The following is a 19462-nucleotide window of genomic DNA, read 5'->3' as shown; positions in this document are numbered from 1 at the left end:
AGAAACAGCCTGGATCGGTGAAGAAAAAGTAATTTAATTGATTTAAAATTGAATATTTTAAATAACGTGACAGGTTAAAATTCAAGTTTACTTGTCGTTTTAAACATACACACTGGAAGTGTAAACTATTCACTCGCGCCAAGCAAATCGTGGTTGATCACATGACCTCATGAATGAAATGTTGCCCACGACTTTGAAAATTTACTTCCGTTGTTTACATGATTTCAACATGGCGGCGCCCATGAAAACATGGTAAATATCATCAAATAAGCATTTTATTGTCTTCTCATAAATAAATTAGGTTTCAATTTCTTGCAAAAAGGAGTTCATAGACCAGTACTACCTGTTGTCCTTCCAGTTCGATTTCTTGTCCGATTTGTGATGAAAACTCCCAAACATACAAACCGGTTGAAACTGGTACATGATCGCCATATCCGAAGAAATTCGGTAATTTCCGTAAAGCCACCAAAATATGCAAAAATCGACTTATCTGTGAAGCTTAAGTATATTTTATGCAGAGATTCCCCGCATTATCATTGATTTGGTATCTGTTATGATACTTTATGACTAAAAACCTTAAATATTTACTGAAATCTCAATTTCTGTCCACCCTCGGCAAATTCCGTAATTGTCTCAATTAAAAGAAAGGGAAGCTCTGATTGGTTAGTTGTTTTCCATAATAAATTTTGGTTTTTGTATATTTTGGCAATTTTAGTGAACATGTTGAATGATCTGAAATTTTCATTCGACATTAAATATTTTTTTATACTCTTTCCATTCAATTTGGATGTTGGACAATTGTTATATATGTCAAGAAACAATTTTTAGGTATAGGAAAATTTTTATAAAACAACCAATCACAGCCATGTTCTGAAAATGACCACTTAGAGAGGGGCAAACAAAAACAAAATGTTAATCAAGAGTTGGTATTTTGGTACGAAGAACTAGTTGACTGGCTGTAACTGACATAAACAAGTACCGTTCATCATAACATATTGTTTGACCATGGCATGAATAAGCATTTTGCCACCTAGTGCCAAATTCTTATAACTTTTCATTTAGCTTTTGACACAAAAATCACTTGACATAATTTGTGTGGAAATTTACTGTTATTGGGTCATATGTCAAAGATATTATTTTCATTTACCCCAAAGCACATGAATTCATGGCGTTAAGACTGAACTCGCAATTGCATTGAAATGGAATCAAAACATAACTAATGTCATTACCAGACTGATTGTCTCATTGAAAATTCTCAGGAATTGTTTTCTATAAATAAACCGCATGGAATGAATGTATGGAAATTTTCTAGCATAAAATTAGCCTTGGAGACCTTGACTTTTCTTTCTATAGTAATTATAGAGATAGAATGGTCTGCAGACTGGCTGTGGCCAGATTATAGTGATCTAGAATAAACAGACTTAACTAATAGACCTTTAATATTTAGGTTATATAGTAATAAATAGGCCGCTCCATTTATATTCTGATAGAGATATGAGTAATAGGTTATGAATTTGCAATTTTTATATTTTCAATATCATATGGTCACAGGATTATTTTTCACAATCATTCACCGAAAAAAAAAGGTAGTAGAATGTCAAATTTAGATAAAAAATTGTCATGGAAAAATTTGCGGCCTGAGATATTGAATATGCATGTGGCAAGGCCCATTGATATCACTATTGTAAAAGAGTTAATGCAGATATTGAATTTGTAAAATTGTGTTAAGTATATAGTTGAAGTAAATTTAAAGAGTGCAAAGATAATACCAGTGTAGGAAAGTCATGGTAGCCTACAATGAATTAAAAAAAATATCTACGAAATGAATTATATAGTAAACAGTTAATACAAGTGTAGATGTCATGACTGTGATGCATTTTGAATATAATATATTGCGTTGCCAACGATATAGAATTCAAGGTCAATATAAAATTTTACATTTGATCTGTTATTTGTCATATTTTGGGTCACATGAAAATAAAATATCATGTTTTTATCATGTAAAAATTTCGTCTGTATGTGTGTCTGAATTAAATTTTTGATGAAAATCGTCTTATATTATTATGCAGCTACTAACATAATTGAGGGGAATTTCACAGAGAAATAACATAATACAGCAATTTTGATGAAAATTAAAGCGTAAGAAAAAATTTGGACATCCTGATATTTTTGTGGTCATTTAAGTCCTCATGTCCATGGTAAAAAATGGCTGAAAGATATCCGACATGCTTTAGATGCAAAATTTATTTTTCAGCTTAGAGTCCTTAAAGTAGAACTGTCTGCAATCATATCATCATAAATTCACTCAATTTTGTAAATTGTAAATACCCAATATTTATATCTGCTTGAATCAATATGAACATAAAATTTATTTTATTAAAAGGACAGGTGCACAATTTTTTTGACTAGTCATATAGCACATCTGTCCCTCTAATATTTTCTTTGATTATATATGCTGCTTATATATAAGAATACAATATTTTTCTTATTGAAAGATTAAGGTATTCAAATTTCTAGAAAATTGTCCTCTTTTATTTGCTATATTTACAGTGTTAGTTTTTTTTTTCAATTGAAAACCAAGAATATATTGTGAGAATTGGCTCTAAGTAGATGATGCAAGTAGATTTGCCTTTCAGAGAGGTCACAACTAATGAAAATACTCAAACGATTATAATAATATAAAACCAGATGAATGCTTAGTTCAGATAGACACTGTCTACATAGCATCTATAGTTTGTGGTAGGTGGGCCTGTTTAGATTGATTCCATAGCATCTTGGTTATTCAAAGAAGTAATTTACTTCGTTTTAATTTCAGAAAAAAATCTATGATAGAAGAATGAGCATGAATGTGAAAAGAAGACGAATCAAGAAATGAATGGTGTACCATTTTATGGTGCCTGTTATATCAACTGATTGTACTAACCGTGGGAGATGAGAGATATCAGTTGGATGGAATCATCAGAGACATTTACAAATTTGCCAACATCAGAAGCGAACATGGAGAATCCTGTCACTGCCTCGGGCCCAAATTTAGTTTTTATTTCAAATGAAATAGACATGAAGACTGCTATCAGTAAACATCTAGAACGTAATACTATTACACCCATGTTATTCCTGTCAAATACAGATAAAGGTACCATGGAAGCCAATGTTCTATTAGATAATGTTAATCCAACATATTTCAAAGTTGATCTAGAAGCCATTGCCCATGCTAACCTGATTGCTCAAACACAAGAAATGTTAGCGCAACAGTTAAGTCAAGATTCTCTGGAGGTGAAAAAAAACACATGGAGGAAGAGTAAGTATTGTTAATTGGACTATTTGATTACTGGTTATAGGTTTTATAGAAGATACTCTCCTATAGAAGCAACTAGTATAAGCATCTTGACATTAGACATCTACGTACATGTTGTGACGATGTTTCTATGAAATTTTATTCCTTCTATACGAACTCTTCAGTATGTATGTGCCATCACATTACCTTGATCTTACACATAATTTAAGCAGTCATTGTTTAGAGCTGAATGAATTTTTACTCAAAATATTTTTTAATGGATTTTATTGGAAATATTCATTTCATATGATTTGGCATCCGAACAGAAAATGATTGTGGCCACCAAACTTTACTCTTAAAATACACTTATGACATAATCTCATTGTAATTTTTAATCTTTTGCAGAAAATAAAGTGTATCATTGTAAAGCCAAAGGATGTGGAAAAGTTTTTTCATCATCAAATTACCTCAATCTTCATACAGCGTCTCATACTGCCAGTAAATCTTTAAGTTGTGATTTTGATGGATGTGGTAGAAAATTTCTATGGCCGGCCCATCTTAGTTATCACAAACTTACTCACACGTAAGTATCCAAATTCACACATGTCATATTTGAAAAAAAAACTTCTTTTTTGTTTTTGCATCAGCCACATTCAAACTTATAGCAAGTAAAGAGAAATGGATACATGCTATTAGATTTTTGCTTAAACTATTTTTGAAAAGATGTAAGATTATCTGTCTGATATTTTGTTTCTCTTTTTTTTTTTCAGGAATAATCGTCAGCATTTCTGTAGTTTTGAGGGCTGTGGTAAAAAGTTCCTTACAAGCCAAAGACTTCGCACACATTCCCTTATACATACTGGTGAGAGACCATATAAATGTACAGAATCAGGGTGTAATAAATCATTCACTACTGCTGGTAATTTACGAAATCATATTAGAATACATACAGGTTTGTTTTATTTTGATATCTTGATATGAATGTATATAAGCCCCACTTATTATAATTATTTACCGTGACAACAATTTCTTGAAAGGCAGGGCTAATTCATAATTTCTGTACATATGATGCCAGTCTGAGAGTGATAAACTACACTTATGTGAATAACGTCACTAAGAGTTGCTAAAAAGGCAGGGCATGCTCATAATTTCAGTAAAATGTATGCCAGTCAGAGAGTGATAAGCTATGCTTATGTGAAGGTTTAGGTTCGACTCAAAATAGAAGACATCTAACCTCTTTCTACGACCATTTTGTCTGCCAAAAAAAAGGCTGAGGCTAGGTTAGTCAAACCTCAGCAGGAAAATACAACCATTTTAATTTTTAATTAATCTTCTTTTCAGGAGAAAGGCCATTTGCGTGTGATTTTGAAGGCTGTACTAAACGATTTACTGAATGTTCCAGTCTAAAGAAACATAAACTAGTGCATTCAGGTATTGAGATTATATGATAAATTTTGTCTTTATAAAGTCTGTTATTTTTTTCTTCGTTTGACAACATACTCCATTTGCAGTGTGGGACATAGATTTGATTTTTCAAGCTGCAAGACAAAAATTACAGAAGACAAGCAGGGAAACTCATAATTAATTTGTGTATTTCAGGAAAGAAACCTTATAAATGTGATGTGTGTGGTAAATCATTCAGTCAAACTGGTACAAGGACAGTACATATGAAATCTCATCATGCTCCTCCCCAGTCTAATCTCGTGAAAATAGTTGAGATCAAAACCATTCCTTCAGCCAGTGAATCAGATTCACCAGAAGTTTTAGTTTTACAGCAATCCACTGAGGATGTTGCCCAATTTCCAGGTATGTAAACTGTAAAACCTTTTAACAGCTTAATAATAGGTGTTTGTGTGAGATGAGAATGATATTCACTGGCCTGGCTACAGAGTCAGCACAACATTGGGAAATTACATCTTTTATCTGGATATGGATTATATATTTTTTAAATCTTCAGTCAGTGAGAATTGAATATAGTTCAGCACTAAGCTGTTTATCTCTGATATTGCTATATTGTATGTGTACAAAAGAGACCAAAAGTATGCTTACTGTTTTCTAGGGTTAACAGAGCATGTAGTAACCATAACAACACATCATCCTGAATCAACAGAACAAAATCAAAATGATGTTCCGCATCATGTCTTAGGAGCTGAAGGTAAAATATTTCATTTTTGTTTTAAACAATTTTGGTCTAATAAGGCCTATAAATTCAGGAACAAATACGGTGCCAGTAAATCTCACCATCAACTTGAACTGATTTAGGATTACAGTGATCTTGAACTGAATCATGCTTTCTATAACTTTATTGATTTGTAATTTCAATGTCACAGATATTACAGGTATGAAGGGATGAAAGGTAACATTATGTTTTGTATTGTAGAGGTATTAAGTGGAGGTGATATTAATACTCAACAATTACACGATAAAACATCCAGCGTAGTTGTATTAACTCAGCCACAGGAAGTTGTTAGTTTATCAGCATCCTACCCAGTCACTGAAGCTATCCATGAAGAGGTTGTGTATGATAATGATTTATTACACTCTCATTTAGACCACGAAGAGATTCATGTCTCTAATACTAGTCTGTGTTTAGAACAATCAGGGGAGTTAACTGTTGGGGAAAGTATCATAACGTCACAATCAGTTAATGTAATGACTAGTCAAGATACACTGTCAGGCTCGACTGAAACTGGTAAAGAAATGGCTATGGATCCTATGATGGAATGTGATGAAGAGGCTGACACTATGATAGAATCTAGAAATTGGAGAGGAGTGATATGAATATTAAAAGTGTATTTTAGTCTTTATCCAGGCTTGCTTTCAATAAGCAAACTGTCCAAAGTGTTTCCGTAGTTTTATCTACTGCTAAAGTTGTAATGTTCCATAGAAGTTTGCTGAAAAATAATTTTATAACTAGACTACTGTATGTATGACAAATTATCTGTGTTTGATCCTTCCCCGTAAATATAGTGTCAAAGGTACAAGTTCTGGGTCTTTAAAACCTAACTAAAGGGGCTATTTTAAAGATAAAAATTAAAGAAAAAACTGAAAGAAAGTTTGGTCTGATTTTAATTAGACTGTTATCTAGTCTTTATAAATTTGTTTTGTATTAATAGTAAATGGCAAAAATAATCAGTATGATGTGGTTGGAATGTGAATTCTCCAAAAGAGAGGCACTTAGTCTAATAATATTAAGGACATATCTGAAGACACTTGATGCCTTCACTGAAACAAATGCCCACAGTTGCGCGACTGCTGAAAAATTGTTTCTATATCAATAAGCAAATTGGTATAAATTTAAGTTTAAGTTATTATATATATGCATGCATGTTATTATTGATTATGTAGATAAACCATGTGAAAACATATGATTACTTTTATTGTAAATATTGTTGTTGATGAAATTGAAATTGTGATATAATTTTTCTTCTATATTTATCATTGTAACAAAATAAATTGTACAATAAACCTGCAATATTGTTTTTATGTAGTTTTGTGTATTGAATGAAATTTCAAGAGTTAAAATATCATTCATGTTTGCATTTAACCCACTGAATAATATAAAAATATTAAGATCATTGCCAAAAGACATAAAAATTACATTATATTTAAAGGCCATTTTTGAGACTAAGATATGATTTGTCAAACAGATGGAAAACGGTTCCTTTAACTGTGGTTCTTAAAAGTGGCCAATTTGTTATCATCTGTGAACAAACTAGCTAGTTATTTGTGACGTGATAGCTCATTGTGTGTTGAGGCTGTTAAAACTTGCTTATAATTAATGGAGTAAGATTAAATATAGTAAGAGATTTATTTCTACAATATGATAGATAAATAATGACTATAAACAAGACAAAAAATGTACAATTTACCAAATCTAAAATACATAGACCTAAAATGATGACCAACCAATACCATGCCTGTAGAAGTTTCTCCAAAAAAACTAGGACAACATGGCAATGATTATAAACTGAATTTCACAACTCATTAGACTTTAATTCTGAATAACATTCAGAATTCTCAAAAATGTGCAAGATGCATCTGAAGTATTTTTGAATTTCTCTTGTCACCATTTAGGTCTATAGTTTTAAAACAGAACATATAACAATTAAAAATAAATAAAATAACAATCTATCACAGACAATATATTGAAACAAGACTTCAGTATTTGGTGCCCTAGAGTTTGGTAAATACTAAGGAAATAATGGACGGAAGAGAAGATATATACAAATGGAATGTTATCTTAGAGGATAAATACAGTAAATACATCACTAATACATACATTATATGATTAAGAAAGGTGAAATTATCAAGTATATTGAGTAAGGTCTCCGTCACACGAAAAACAATTGATCATATTGATTAACTGAAATCAGCATGTTTGCATTTGTAAAAAATAACATACATAATATCTATTCTGAAAATTGGTATTGAAAAAAAGGAGGAAGGCAATGAAGTCATTGATATAAGGATGTAACACATGATACACTAAATCAACTGTAAGAGCAGGGTTTTTTCTACCATTTGTTCCACTCAAACTAAGCATTCAGTTTATTTTTAGCTTATTATGACTTAACCAATCCTTGTATAGAATTAAAAAATATATAACATTTGATCTGACTGGCCATACATAGTATAATATGAAACGGAATAAAATACATGTAACTATATAAAAAATAGTCAACATCCTACCACACTACTACATTGTGCAATATACTTATTGAAAATAAAACTACTTTGGTTGAATATTTTGATTATAAAAATTGTGGTAGTTATAATTACAAGTGATTTTATACAAATATCTTTCCTGGATAAAATCAATAAATCAATGCGAGAAATCTGAGATGATATGAATTAAGCTTTCAAGACTTATAAAGATCAGTTTGGATTCTTGAATGACTATTTCTTTACACAAACGATCAAAGTGTCATCAGTATAACTGGACAATGGGTAGACCAGAGAGCATAATCCTTATGAGGACTGTATGAATCCCCTTGTTTCTTTGCATTTATCATATTATCTAATCTTCAACCTCTTCAAAACTGTCTGAATACCTTTCTGAAGATCTAGAACGAGTGTACGTATTATTTTGATCATTATCATCTTCATTATCTTCATCATCATCATTATGATCATCACTGTAGTGTTTACCACTACGACCACTTCTTACACTATTTGGACCAGAACTTCTTGAATTTATAAAGTCTTCATCTAACCCTACATTTTTCAATGTTGTAGCAAATTTCTTCTCAGCCTTGCTCTTGGCACTGTTCTAAAAGTTCATATAAAATGAAAAAATAAATTAAGAAAACCCGTTTCCAATTGGAGGGCAATAAACCTCAGATTTACCAGAACAGCCTAACCAAAATAATCTTTTAGCGACATTTTTTGTTATCAAACAGACCAGACATCTTGTTTAAATCATATCAAATAAAAAGATATATCACTATATATACCTGTTTCTGTCGTTCAAACAATAAAGGTTGTTGGTTGACTCGGTCTTTCATGGCTTCCATTTCAGACTGATATTGTTCTTCACGTAATCTTTCATCTTCTCTATAATACAAATATGCTTAATTCAAGTTGCTACAGAAATAGATGGAATTGGGATGAAAAGCAACACTGGAACCATTCTCCAGATAACTGTGATATCAGAATATGTCTACCTTGGATTCGAACCTGTGGCACATAATGAACTATCAGAAGACCATCCTATTTCCTACCAAACATAGGTAGTGTTAGAGCCAAGAAGTGGTGATCATGTATTTTGAATTTAACTTTTGACTTACTTAAACTGCCTTAGTCTATCTTTAACCTTCTGTTGACCATAATTTTTACTACCAGCTTTTTCTTGAATAGATTTCCTAAGTTTCATTTCTCTGACTCTACGATGTCTTTCAGCTTCGCTTTCTTTCTTACTGTTTTCTATTTGTTTAGCAATGCTTTGCCTAAGAGATAAAGAGATCCAATGTGAACTTAAAGAACTCATATTATGTACAAATATAGACATAAAACCAACTGATGGTGTATAAAAATAACAGATGCAGATACACAGTGAAATGAAATGGGATGGAATACAATGCGAAAATTATAAATCTACATTCAACAGTGCAAAAAAACATTCAATGTTATCTACAAAATATGTAATATGATAATGGCATTATTTACCTTACTACGGAATTTCTTGTCTCAGCAGTTCTGGTCATTTGTGCAGGAAATGAATCTCTTGGATCACCAACTGAAAAATAAATCAATCATGTGGTAAACTACATGTAAAGGTTGAAAATAATTTGACTGGAAATAAAAACTTAAAATTTTGAAAAAGGAATTCATCTTATTTATTTTACACAGTGCAATACAGATATCTTCTTTCAAATAAAGTAACATGGATACATTGACCTAACACTTTTCATACTTTAAACCTTTTATATACAAAAATATTACTATATTTGAGAACTATTGTGTCTCATTGCTGTAAATGCTATTCTGTCACAATCTGCATGCTAGATGGTTATATGCTATTTCCAACTGGAACATTATCAAATCTGTAATTTACGACAAAAAACAGCATTTACCTCTGGATCGAGGAATAGCTCTAGTTGGTGTTCTAGCACGTGGGGTTTGATAAGGCCACCTATTTTCCATTAAGACTTCTTCATCTCTTGCCATGTCTAATAAAACTTTCTGTGTATCACCATACGTTCTATCAGTGTGTAATCTGAATGGCTCAACTACTGTTGGTTCTAATTCAGTTTTTCTACGATTTAATTCACTTTGAAATTTTCTGTATAGTCTGTCATAATCTGGAATCTTTTTCTGCTTTTTTGGCCTAAAATGTTTACGTGCTCTTGACTGTCTTTTTATCTCTTCAATTCTCTGTTGTTTCATTTTTTCCCTAGCTTCCATGCCAGGTGGCAATGCTGCTTCTTTCAAAAGTTCTTCTGATCTCATACTAATTCTCAATTTTCTGTACTCTTCATCTTCCATTTGTTTCCTGGTTATACTATCATCATAAATGAAGGCTGGAACAGGGTTGGCTTTAAATTTCCTATCCTTGCGTTTCTCTTTAGCTAATGCCATGGCTGCAGGTTCAGAATTTCTTCGTTGATTTCCTTTATATTCCTCTCTTTTCATAAACTTAAAAGGTTTTTCTTGGGATTTCAGCATTTCTTGACAATACTGGCGTACATACCTTCTCTTGGCTTCAGCTTGCTCATTGATTTCATCATACAGAGGTAAATAAACATGAGCAGGAACAGGTTTAGCTTGAAATTTTTTCTGACATTCCAATTCCTCTTCTTGTTCTTTTCTTCTTCGTTCAGCTTCAACTTCAATCTGAGTGATAGTTTTTCTTTTTTCTTTGCCTTCTTCTCGTAATGTCATATTAAATGGTTCAGGTATTGTCAGCCTATGTCTCCATTCTGAAGCCTTCTTGCTTTTCTCAGATCTTCTTGTAGCTGGAGCTGATGAGGGTCTTTGACGTGGTGCGTAGTCATTGATGGAAAAGTCATCCCACATACTTTCAATTCTTTGTAATTCAAGTTTGCTTGGAGTCATCACCTCTTCTCTTCTCAGAATTACATCATCACTCAAATAGTTGTCATCACTCATATATCCAGCAGGAGCCTTCATATATCCACTGATTTCTTCGTCACTAAGTTCATTTTCAAAATCAGACATATTTTTACCACCATCACCATTAAGACTTCTAGATCTGACAGCTCTCCACTGTATTGGTGGTGATCTATTGTCAGCTTGGGTGTGTGATATACCTTTGGTCAAAGAGTGGCCAGAAGAATGTCCTGGTCTTTGACCCTGACGTGATGGAGGTCTGTTTAGTGGGCTTGGAGCAACAGGTGGTTTCGATGTCAAGTCTCTTACGTCACAAACATTATCATACGTTTTTATTGGGCTATAGGTGTAGTCGCTACTGTATTCAAGACGATTATCACAATCATGTCCTCTAAATCTTCCATTGACAAACATAGTCCCAGTATCGATGTCAACATCTTCATTGTCAAATATTCTGTTATGAGGACTGGCTGCATATTTTTCTTCAAGAGCTCGCTTCTCCATGTAAAGCCTCTCACACTTTTCTAAAGTCATCTTTTGGTTCTCCTTCATCTTGGAAAGTCTGTCATAAAATTCTTCGTCCGTTAAGTTCTGGAGTTGTGGACTTAAATGGGTCGCATCTCCATTCGTCTGTGAAAAAACGGGCTCAGACGTGTATTCCCCAATCCCATTTGCACTGATTTTAACGTGTAAACCGTTCTCGCTTCGACTGTAAATGCCGCTGTTGTGTGGCTTTTGGGGTGAAGACAAAGTAGCTATCTTTCCTGTTCTCGAATCTACCGGATTTCTTAGAGAATTATTTGCTAAAACTGATAGAGCGTGCCCCGTTGCCATTGTTGCCATGTTTTGTAAACTATTTTTTTCTGCGGAGATCAAATAGGCCTAATTAATATGATATTCTAGAGCATAAAAAATCAAAATAGCATGCACGCCTTTGCAATATCACATATCCAGAAACTGTGAAAAAAAAATCCAAAACTTTTGCGTTGTTTATTTATGGTAATATAAATAATCAATCAGGATTAAGGTCAAACTTTTCTCTGAAAAATATGGGGAGACAACTCTCAATAAAATTTCCAAAATGGCCGTCTTTGGAAACATTTCTAAAGTTAAAAATAAATTATTTCAATATATGTCAATAAAGTCCATTGAACATGTATTTAAAGTACATTTTTCGTCAACAGCGATACTTTCGGAAAAAGTAGATGTTGTTATATCAGGTGGAGGGATGGTCGGTGCCTCAATGGCTTGTGCTTTAGGTTAATAATAAAGTGTCTTTAATTCGCCAACTCTAAACTGTCAGATTTCACTCTTTCCCTATTTCGTCCAATTGAAAACTTGAATTTACAAATTACAACTTCTACAAATTTATGCATAGAAAATATTGAATTCGAATGACTATTAAACTAAAAATGTTTGTCAGAAATAAAAACAAAATATATCTTGTTGCTATGGATATCTAACAATTTTATAAACTAAACTATCTTTGCAGCCCAAAATGAGATGTATCGAAATAAAAAGGTTGTTTTACTTGAAGCTGCATCAGATAAAGGGGAATTTATTTTACCAGAAGCATACAGTAACAGAACCTGTTCTTTGAGTCCAGCCACTGTCAAGTTATTTGAAAGTATGGTTCAAAGTATAACTTAATCAAATCTATATGCTAAAGTCAGAATTTTAAAAATTAGATAGATTGGAATACAATCCATTATTATTTTATCGGAATTCAATTTTAAAGATGATTATATATGTGACATATGAGGATTTTAAGATGTCTTAAAAGAGCATAACTATCAAAATAAGTAGAAAAATGAATTATACATGTTCCAATAGTTGATATTTTGTTCAAGGTTTAGGAGCATGGGATGAGATAAAGAATATGAGGTATCAGCCTGTGAAAAGAATGCAGGTAAAGTCATCTCTGTTCTTATGCTAAGATAAAAATTGACTCCGACAAACAGAAATATGATCATTTATTTTTGGAAAATACCAGTCTAATGCCAAAACTATGCATGTCTTATAAAAAAAAGTAAATATCAGTTATTATTCCATTTAGGTGTGGGAGTCATGTTCTGATGCCTTAATAACCTTCAATAATGAAGATTTATGTGATAATTTAGCATATATAGTGGAAAATGATGTTATATTAGGTGCTATTATGAAACGATTAAAAGCAACTGGTGACAATGTAGATATAAAGTTCAACACAAAAGCTACAAATTACAGATTTCCTGGTGAAAAAGATGAGAATGATCATAAAGAATCATTAGTTTCATTAGAATTATCAAATGGTCAAACTTTACAGACAAATTTATTAGTGAGTTTCTATAATAGTAGTTTTGTAGTATTTGGAAAATGAAATGCTCATATTTTGAAGAAGTGCTCCTTGTTCCTTGGTTCCAATGAACGTTAATGTATAAAATCAAATGTCTTGAAAAGTCTTGTGGTAAAATAAAGTTTATTTCACAAATGAAAGGGCATCTTTAAGAGAGAGAGAGCTCAATTTTAGCCTAAGCAATGTTCCAACTTGCTAAATAGTTACCTTTTAATTACTGCAGATTGGAGCTGATGGATTTCAGTCATCTATTCGAAAAAAGGCAAATTTTCATACTATTCATACTGATTATAAACAATGTGCTGTTGTGGCAACATTACAGTTAGCCGAGGTAAGCTATATTGATACATTAGAATTTCAAAGATATTGGCAACATAGATGAAATTGTAGTAACATTTCTATTGAATTTAGTGACTCAACTTTCAAAATGAAAATGAGCAAAAATTCTTTTGTATTTCTATTGCTGTTAAATACTTTTTTGTTCTTCAGACATTTGATAACACAGTAGCTTGGCAGAGATTTTTAAAGACAGGACCTATAGCATTACTTCCGGTATGTATGTGATTTTAATTTGATTTGATTATGTCAAAGAATTTGTTCAGTTTGTTTATCTTCTCAACTTTTATTTGCTCACAAACGTGCTTTCACATTTTTGAAAGATTATTTTTTTCAGTTAGGTCCAAATCTAAGTTCCATGGTATGGTCTACAACGGCAGAAAATGCTAGAAATTTAAAACAGATACCTGAAGATAGTTTTGTTGATGCTGTCAATGATGCTTTGGTAAGAAATTATTCTATCTCTTCAAGAATAATTTGCATGTATTATTGTCAAAGACAAAGACTTTTTAATAGAATTATTTGCTTAGACTGATAGAGCAAGTCTGGTTGTGATTGGAGGCATATTTTGTAAACATTTTCTGCATAAATTAGAACCATACAGTGATGTTTTGTATAAATTTTTAAATGGCTGATTTGTAACTTTCTTTCAGTGGCATGATAGAGATAAAAATCCTGTGGTGTCGTCAGTTTTCAACTCCTTTACTGACGCCTTAAACAATATTTTACCAGGTAATCACCACTTATAATAATTCTATTCAACAATATCTTTATTGTACCTACTTCTCATAAGTAGGTGTTCCTCTTTTTGGCATGTAAATCAATAAATGTCAAACATACAGTTAAGAATGGAAGAATAGATGTATGACAAAAATACCCATATCCATAGCAGAGGTGAGATGGTCCAAATCTCCTGACCTTAATCATTTGTAAAATACTGTTATATATTGTATATTTATGATGTTGATGTAGGCTTTTATACAGCTTACCTCTGTCATGAATCTTTTTGGTGTAAATCTCTTGATATTATAAATAACTCAGATTGTTTCTTTTAATTATTTTAGGTAGTCTTTTATCGAAACAGTTACCACCAACAGTCATAGGAGTGCAAGAAAAAAGTAGAGCTTCTTTTCCACTGTCTTTAACACATTCATCAAATTATGTCAAGTCTAGAGTTGCTTTAATAGGGTGAGTAATGCTACTTCACTTCTGCAATTCCACTGAAACTATGTGTTTAATGATGTCATTATTTGCTAAATTATCACATAAGACTCTTTGTGATTAGTGACATCATATATCATTTAGTTTTAGTGAAAATACAGCATCTGTTTGAAAATTGGAATGGTGCAAATTTATGCTATCAGTGTCCTCGATACACATTTAGAATGCAATCCCTTTATTCGAACACAAAATCATTATGCATGATTTTTAAAATCTTTGATTCGTGAACATGATTTATCTTCAGTGATGCTGCCCACCGAATACATCCACTTGCTGGCCAAGGTGTAAACCTAGGGTTTGGTGATGTTGCTTGTTTAAATGAATTGTTGACAAATTGTGCAAAGCATGGAGGTGATCCAGGTAAATCTATTTTTTTTATACACTGGAAATATGCAGAGTATTTATACTCACTCTTGTCTTATTCATTCTAGTGAAATAGCGACTTACTGCTCTATTGGCTTTTTTCATCAAGATTCTCCTGCAAGAGGGTCTAACATGGAATCAAGGTCCCATCATTACAGAAATACACTTGCAAATATGTTGTAAAACTCTTTTTTGAGATTTTATTTCAACTTTGTGGTCTACATTCTGTTTTGGGTTTTTCATTTTAATATTTAATATTGTCATTTTAGGATCTCTTACCCATTTGTTGGATTATGAAACAGAGAGACAAAGACAGATCATACCTGTTATGGTTACAATAGATGGTTTACAATGTTTATATTCTACAACCTTAACACCCATAGTATTATTACGAAGTTTAGGATTACATACAGTTCATTCTTTAGATATCATCAAAGTAAGATTTCAATTCATTATTTCCAGTGAGTCACATACAGTTGGGACATGGTTACCCTGCTGCGTCTATTGTGTTTCAAAGTATGGTTGCCATCCTCAGGCCTCTATTGATGCTACAAAATCAGCTAATCTTATTTTCTGTTTCTTTCCAAAAATATACTTTAACCATTGCACATAGTGGTTGTATGGTATTTCTAATTTTCTAGGTTGATTTTGTCAGTGAAAGTAAAATAAATTTTTCACTTTTTCTGTCCTCTCCTGCCCTAACTACACCACTGGAACCAACATACTATTTTGAATATCAGCATTATCATTATCATAAGCAGAGTTTGTATATTAGTTGCTTCTCCAGGATTTAAAAGAATGATTTATATTGAATGTAACTTATTCATTTGTTTCAGAATCAGATCATAAAACAAGCCTCTTCTTGAGACAGCAGTGCATAACAAATGTATGAATTTAATTACTAGAATAGTTGAGAAAGAAAGAAATTCTTGTGATAGTTGTATTAAGAACCTAAGTAGGGTTTTGTATAAATGTATATATTATGGAGCAAAAGAATTTATCAAATTTAATCAGTTTGTGTTATTCCTTTCCTGAGAATAGCTTCCAATTCAGAAATTTACCAATGAATATATTCGCAAAAGACATGTTTTTTTGTGCCTCTGGGACCATATGTCGATAGTTTCATAGCTAGACAGATCCTTTGATGTACTCTTGTTTGAATCAATGTATCTCCTAAATGTGAATATGTATGGTTAAGGTGTGGGCTAACAAGCAGTCTTGGTCAGAGACTTTTGTCACCGATAAGAGTCTTGTCTTGAGTTTCAAGGACTGGTACAGGCATACAAGGAAAACAATATTTTCTTCGATAATCACGTGTGGAGTCAGGAGACGCTAAAACTGTCGGAGACGATTATTAAACTTGTTTGGTATTATAAATCATAGTGATATTGTGGATTTTCCTCAAGGTTCAATTCCGGGACCTTTACTGATCAGAAGAATGTGGAAAAAGTTAAGAGGATACCGGATCCATAGCATAGTATTTAAGGCACTAACCTTATGTTTGGTAGTAATTCTTGCCATATAGCTAAGAAAAGCTTCTAGTGAGCAATGGTGTATATTGGACAAATTCAAAACTAAGGAGTGAACTCGCACTTTGTAGAATGCAACTGATTCATGCAGATAAGAAAATGAAATGCTGTGTCAAGAACTTGCAAAGACGCATTTGAACTATCCTCAATCCTTCCTGTCATATTTCAGTTATCAACCTTGGCTAAATTCTCAAAAACTCAACTAAAGGCTAATCTGATGGTTAATCACTAACCATTAAAATTTAGTCTCATAAAATAAAATCATATTTCAAGAAATTTCTGGATTAGATCTTGTCAAGTTTTCAGGAATATGGACCCTGGTTAGTTATCCAAAGGCTACTATAGTTCCATAGGTCTGCACTTGCTTGCAAATTGCCATGATTAGTCTGATCAAAATGCATAAAGGAATATGTATCATTTCTCAAGGACTTCCAACAAAGCATACAATGGGGTAAATGGGCAAATAAAAGGGAAAACAAAATAATTCTTTCTAAACTTTAATTATATTATACTTCTACATCGTAATTAGTAAAAATTTAAGTTAATTTTGAATATTTAAAGCCAAATTGTCAGTAATTGCTGCGAGCCGGCTACCCAACCCTACTCCATTTCATCATATCAATTTTTATATTTATTTTCTTATGGAGGGGGAGGTAGGATTTATCCACTGCTCTTGTCCAGCTGAAAGATGTTTTCTCATCCCCTGACAAATTTCAAATTTTGAAAAAGCCCAATGATTAATCCAATTTTCATTACACCTATTTATACTAGCTTGCATATCATATCTTTAACTGTAATCTTTCCCTCCATACTAAACAGACCAAAAGCTTCAATAAACCGGAACAGACCATTCATACAGCAACTTCCAACTACCATTCAACTGAAACTGGATGATTGGTTATGCCCCCCTAATCTTCCCTCATTTCAACAATTTACTTTTCAATTCTTAAAAGCAATAATCAAAAGTGGTTTAATTGTTTGTATATAAATATATTTTTGTTTACTTTTTAAGTCTGTTTCTACAATCATATGACAAAACTTGCCTGCTTTTAAGTTCATTCAAATATTACACATTTTTCTATTACTTATACACAACATTTCATTCTCTTCAAATAAATTCTTCAAAAACACCATCATACACGTGTGCAAGAGCTACAAATAGAACTTCATTAGTATATCCCCACCCAAAACCTTCGCCCCATGGCTTTGATTTTAAAAATTTAAATGAAAATTTACTGTTTAATTAACAATTTCAAACTAAATTTAATTAAAAACTAATTCAAGAATCAAAACATAATTTGAAAACCTTTTTACTTATGAATTCTTGGAAACTGGGAAATATATTCTAGTCATAATTTTTTCCACATTTGATTTTTAACTGAAAGTAGAAACTAGTTAGTATATCCCCCCTTACATTTACCCCTTGATCATTTGATGTAATAGTAGTTACTTCAATACCATGATTAAATTTATACAATAGGAACATACAACTAGCTTACTTTATACATTCACCACATTAAATTAACATATTAAATATTTTTATCTCCAATCAGGAACCTTTCTGTGAACTTTATCCAATACATCGCCAACTCTTGATATGAGTGTAGCTACAAATAGAACTTGTTAGATAATCCCCACCCATGCCCTCTTTCATTTGGATTTACTTTTATAAAATTAAGTGAAAATTTACTGTTAAATATTCAATTATAAATTACTCAACTGAAGTTAATTAACTTGATTTGACTAGTTTGATAAAACGTTTTTACTTATGATTACTTGGGAACCTGGCACCACAGCCATTCTATTGATAATTTTTTTCGATTTTCAACTGAAAGTAGAAACTACATCCCCCCTTGCATTTACCCCTTATGTACATGTAAATCAATAACCAAATATGCATGAAATGAGTGCATTCAAATAAAACAGTTTCTTCATGAATAGTATCAATACCATCATCATTTTTAAAAAAAACTTTAGGAAGATACAACTGGCTTACTTTATACATTCAACCCATATTTTATAATCATGATAAATACTAATGTCTCCGATCAGGAACATTTTTTCCGAACTTTTCTTTATCCAATATATCGTCAACTCTTGATGTGAGATTAGCTACAAAGAGAACCTTATTAGAAAATATTCCCCCCGTAATCCTCAACTTTACATAAATTGCTTTTCAAAAAATTACTAGTAACTCATATTTCATATTCTTTTAATGCTTCCAACATCATTTTTGCTTAATTTATTATTCTATTCCAGTATATGAAAATTGAAAATACTAATTTTATTACTTAGATATTTGATAAGATTTACAGATTCATTCTCCACAATTTTTCCAGTTCTTTTTCACTGATTCATCTTTAAATATTAACTCAAATTTCATTCTCAGATGCTAAAATTAAAACTGGGTTAGTCTTTTTCCACCCACCCTTAAAATACATTTGTTTCAAATATTGAGGTCTAATTACATTGTACATAAAAGCATGCATTATTAGCTGTATTTCTGCCTATAATAAATAGCAATTATTACCACTCAAGCAATTTGCATAACTTGCCAATATAAATTTTGTATTCTGTCTTAATTATTAAAATATGGCTTTACCCTTTCTTCAATATTTCATTTAAAAACTATTTCATTAACTCAAGCAGAAAATTTGTTGAATGATGTCCTCTGTGGAAATTGTTGATTTTACTTCATTATTACATCCATTTAACAATATGGCTCATTGTAAAGATAATATTTCGCTACAAATAAAAAACTAGTTAAATCCATTTCCCTCCCATAGCCCATTATACAGTCTTTTCTCAATAGCTTTGTTTAAACTTTTAACA

At 31.8% G+C, this 19462-nt stretch overlaps 3 protein-coding genes across 3 annotated transcripts; 2 read left to right on the top strand and 1 right to left on the bottom strand.

Moving 5' to 3' along the window:
* Positions 1-3684: 3684 nt before the first annotated feature.
* LOTGIDRAFT_85372 (hypothetical protein) lies at positions 3685-4953 on the top strand (the record flags this gene model as incomplete). The annotated part of the gene is made up of 4 exons (XM_009048732.1): positions 3685-3857; positions 4045-4226; positions 4616-4705; positions 4874-4953. Coding segments are annotated over 4 exons (525 nt in total), but the record flags the coding sequence as incomplete, so codon positions are not given.
* Positions 4954-8294: 3341 nt separating this feature from the next.
* Positions 8295-11705, bottom strand: LOTGIDRAFT_238010 (hypothetical protein; the record flags this gene model as incomplete). The annotated part of the gene is made up of 5 exons (XM_009048731.1): positions 9850-11705; positions 9443-9512; positions 9064-9222; positions 8731-8830; positions 8295-8546 (listed from the first exon to the last, which is right to left on the bottom strand). Exons 1-5 carry the CDS (start codon positions 11687-11689, stop codon positions 8295-8297), a joined length of 2421 nt encoding a protein of 806 aa, XP_009046979.1. The 5' UTR covers positions 11690-11705.
* A 250-nt stretch (positions 11706-11955) lies between these two features.
* On the top strand, positions 11956-16111 carry LOTGIDRAFT_224896 (hypothetical protein). The gene is made up of 12 exons (XM_009048730.1): positions 11956-12105; positions 12339-12473; positions 12697-12755; positions 12903-13163; positions 13405-13512; positions 13671-13733; positions 13855-13962; positions 14171-14249; positions 14582-14705; positions 14983-15098; positions 15371-15537; positions 15938-16111. Exons 1-12 carry the CDS (start codon positions 11979-11981, stop codon positions 15965-15967), a joined length of 1377 nt encoding a protein of 458 aa, XP_009046978.1. The 5' UTR covers positions 11956-11978; the 3' UTR covers positions 15968-16111.
* Positions 16112-19462: the final 3351 nt, after the last annotated feature.

This window comes from Lottia gigantea, assembly GCF_000327385.1.
Source record: "Lottia gigantea unplaced genomic scaffold LOTGIsca_128, whole genome shotgun sequence".
Lineage (NCBI taxonomy): Eukaryota > Metazoa > Mollusca > Gastropoda > Lottiidae > Lottia > Lottia gigantea.
This window is presented reverse-complemented; position numbering and strand designations above follow the sequence as displayed.

Excerpts from the sequence above, each read along its gene's own strand:
- LOTGIDRAFT_224896 (XM_009048730.1), top strand. The coding sequence starts at position 11,979 with ATGTCAATAAAGTCCATTGAACATGTATTTAAAGTACATTTTTCGTCA. Across the intron at positions 12,106-12,338 it reads CTCAATGGCTTGTGCTTTAG|CCCAAAATGAGATGTATCGA; the intron begins GTTAATAATAAA and ends CTATCTTTGCAG. Across the intron at positions 12,474-12,696 it reads CACTGTCAAGTTATTTGAAA|GTTTAGGAGCATGGGATGAG; the intron begins GTATGGTTCAAA and ends ATTTTGTTCAAG.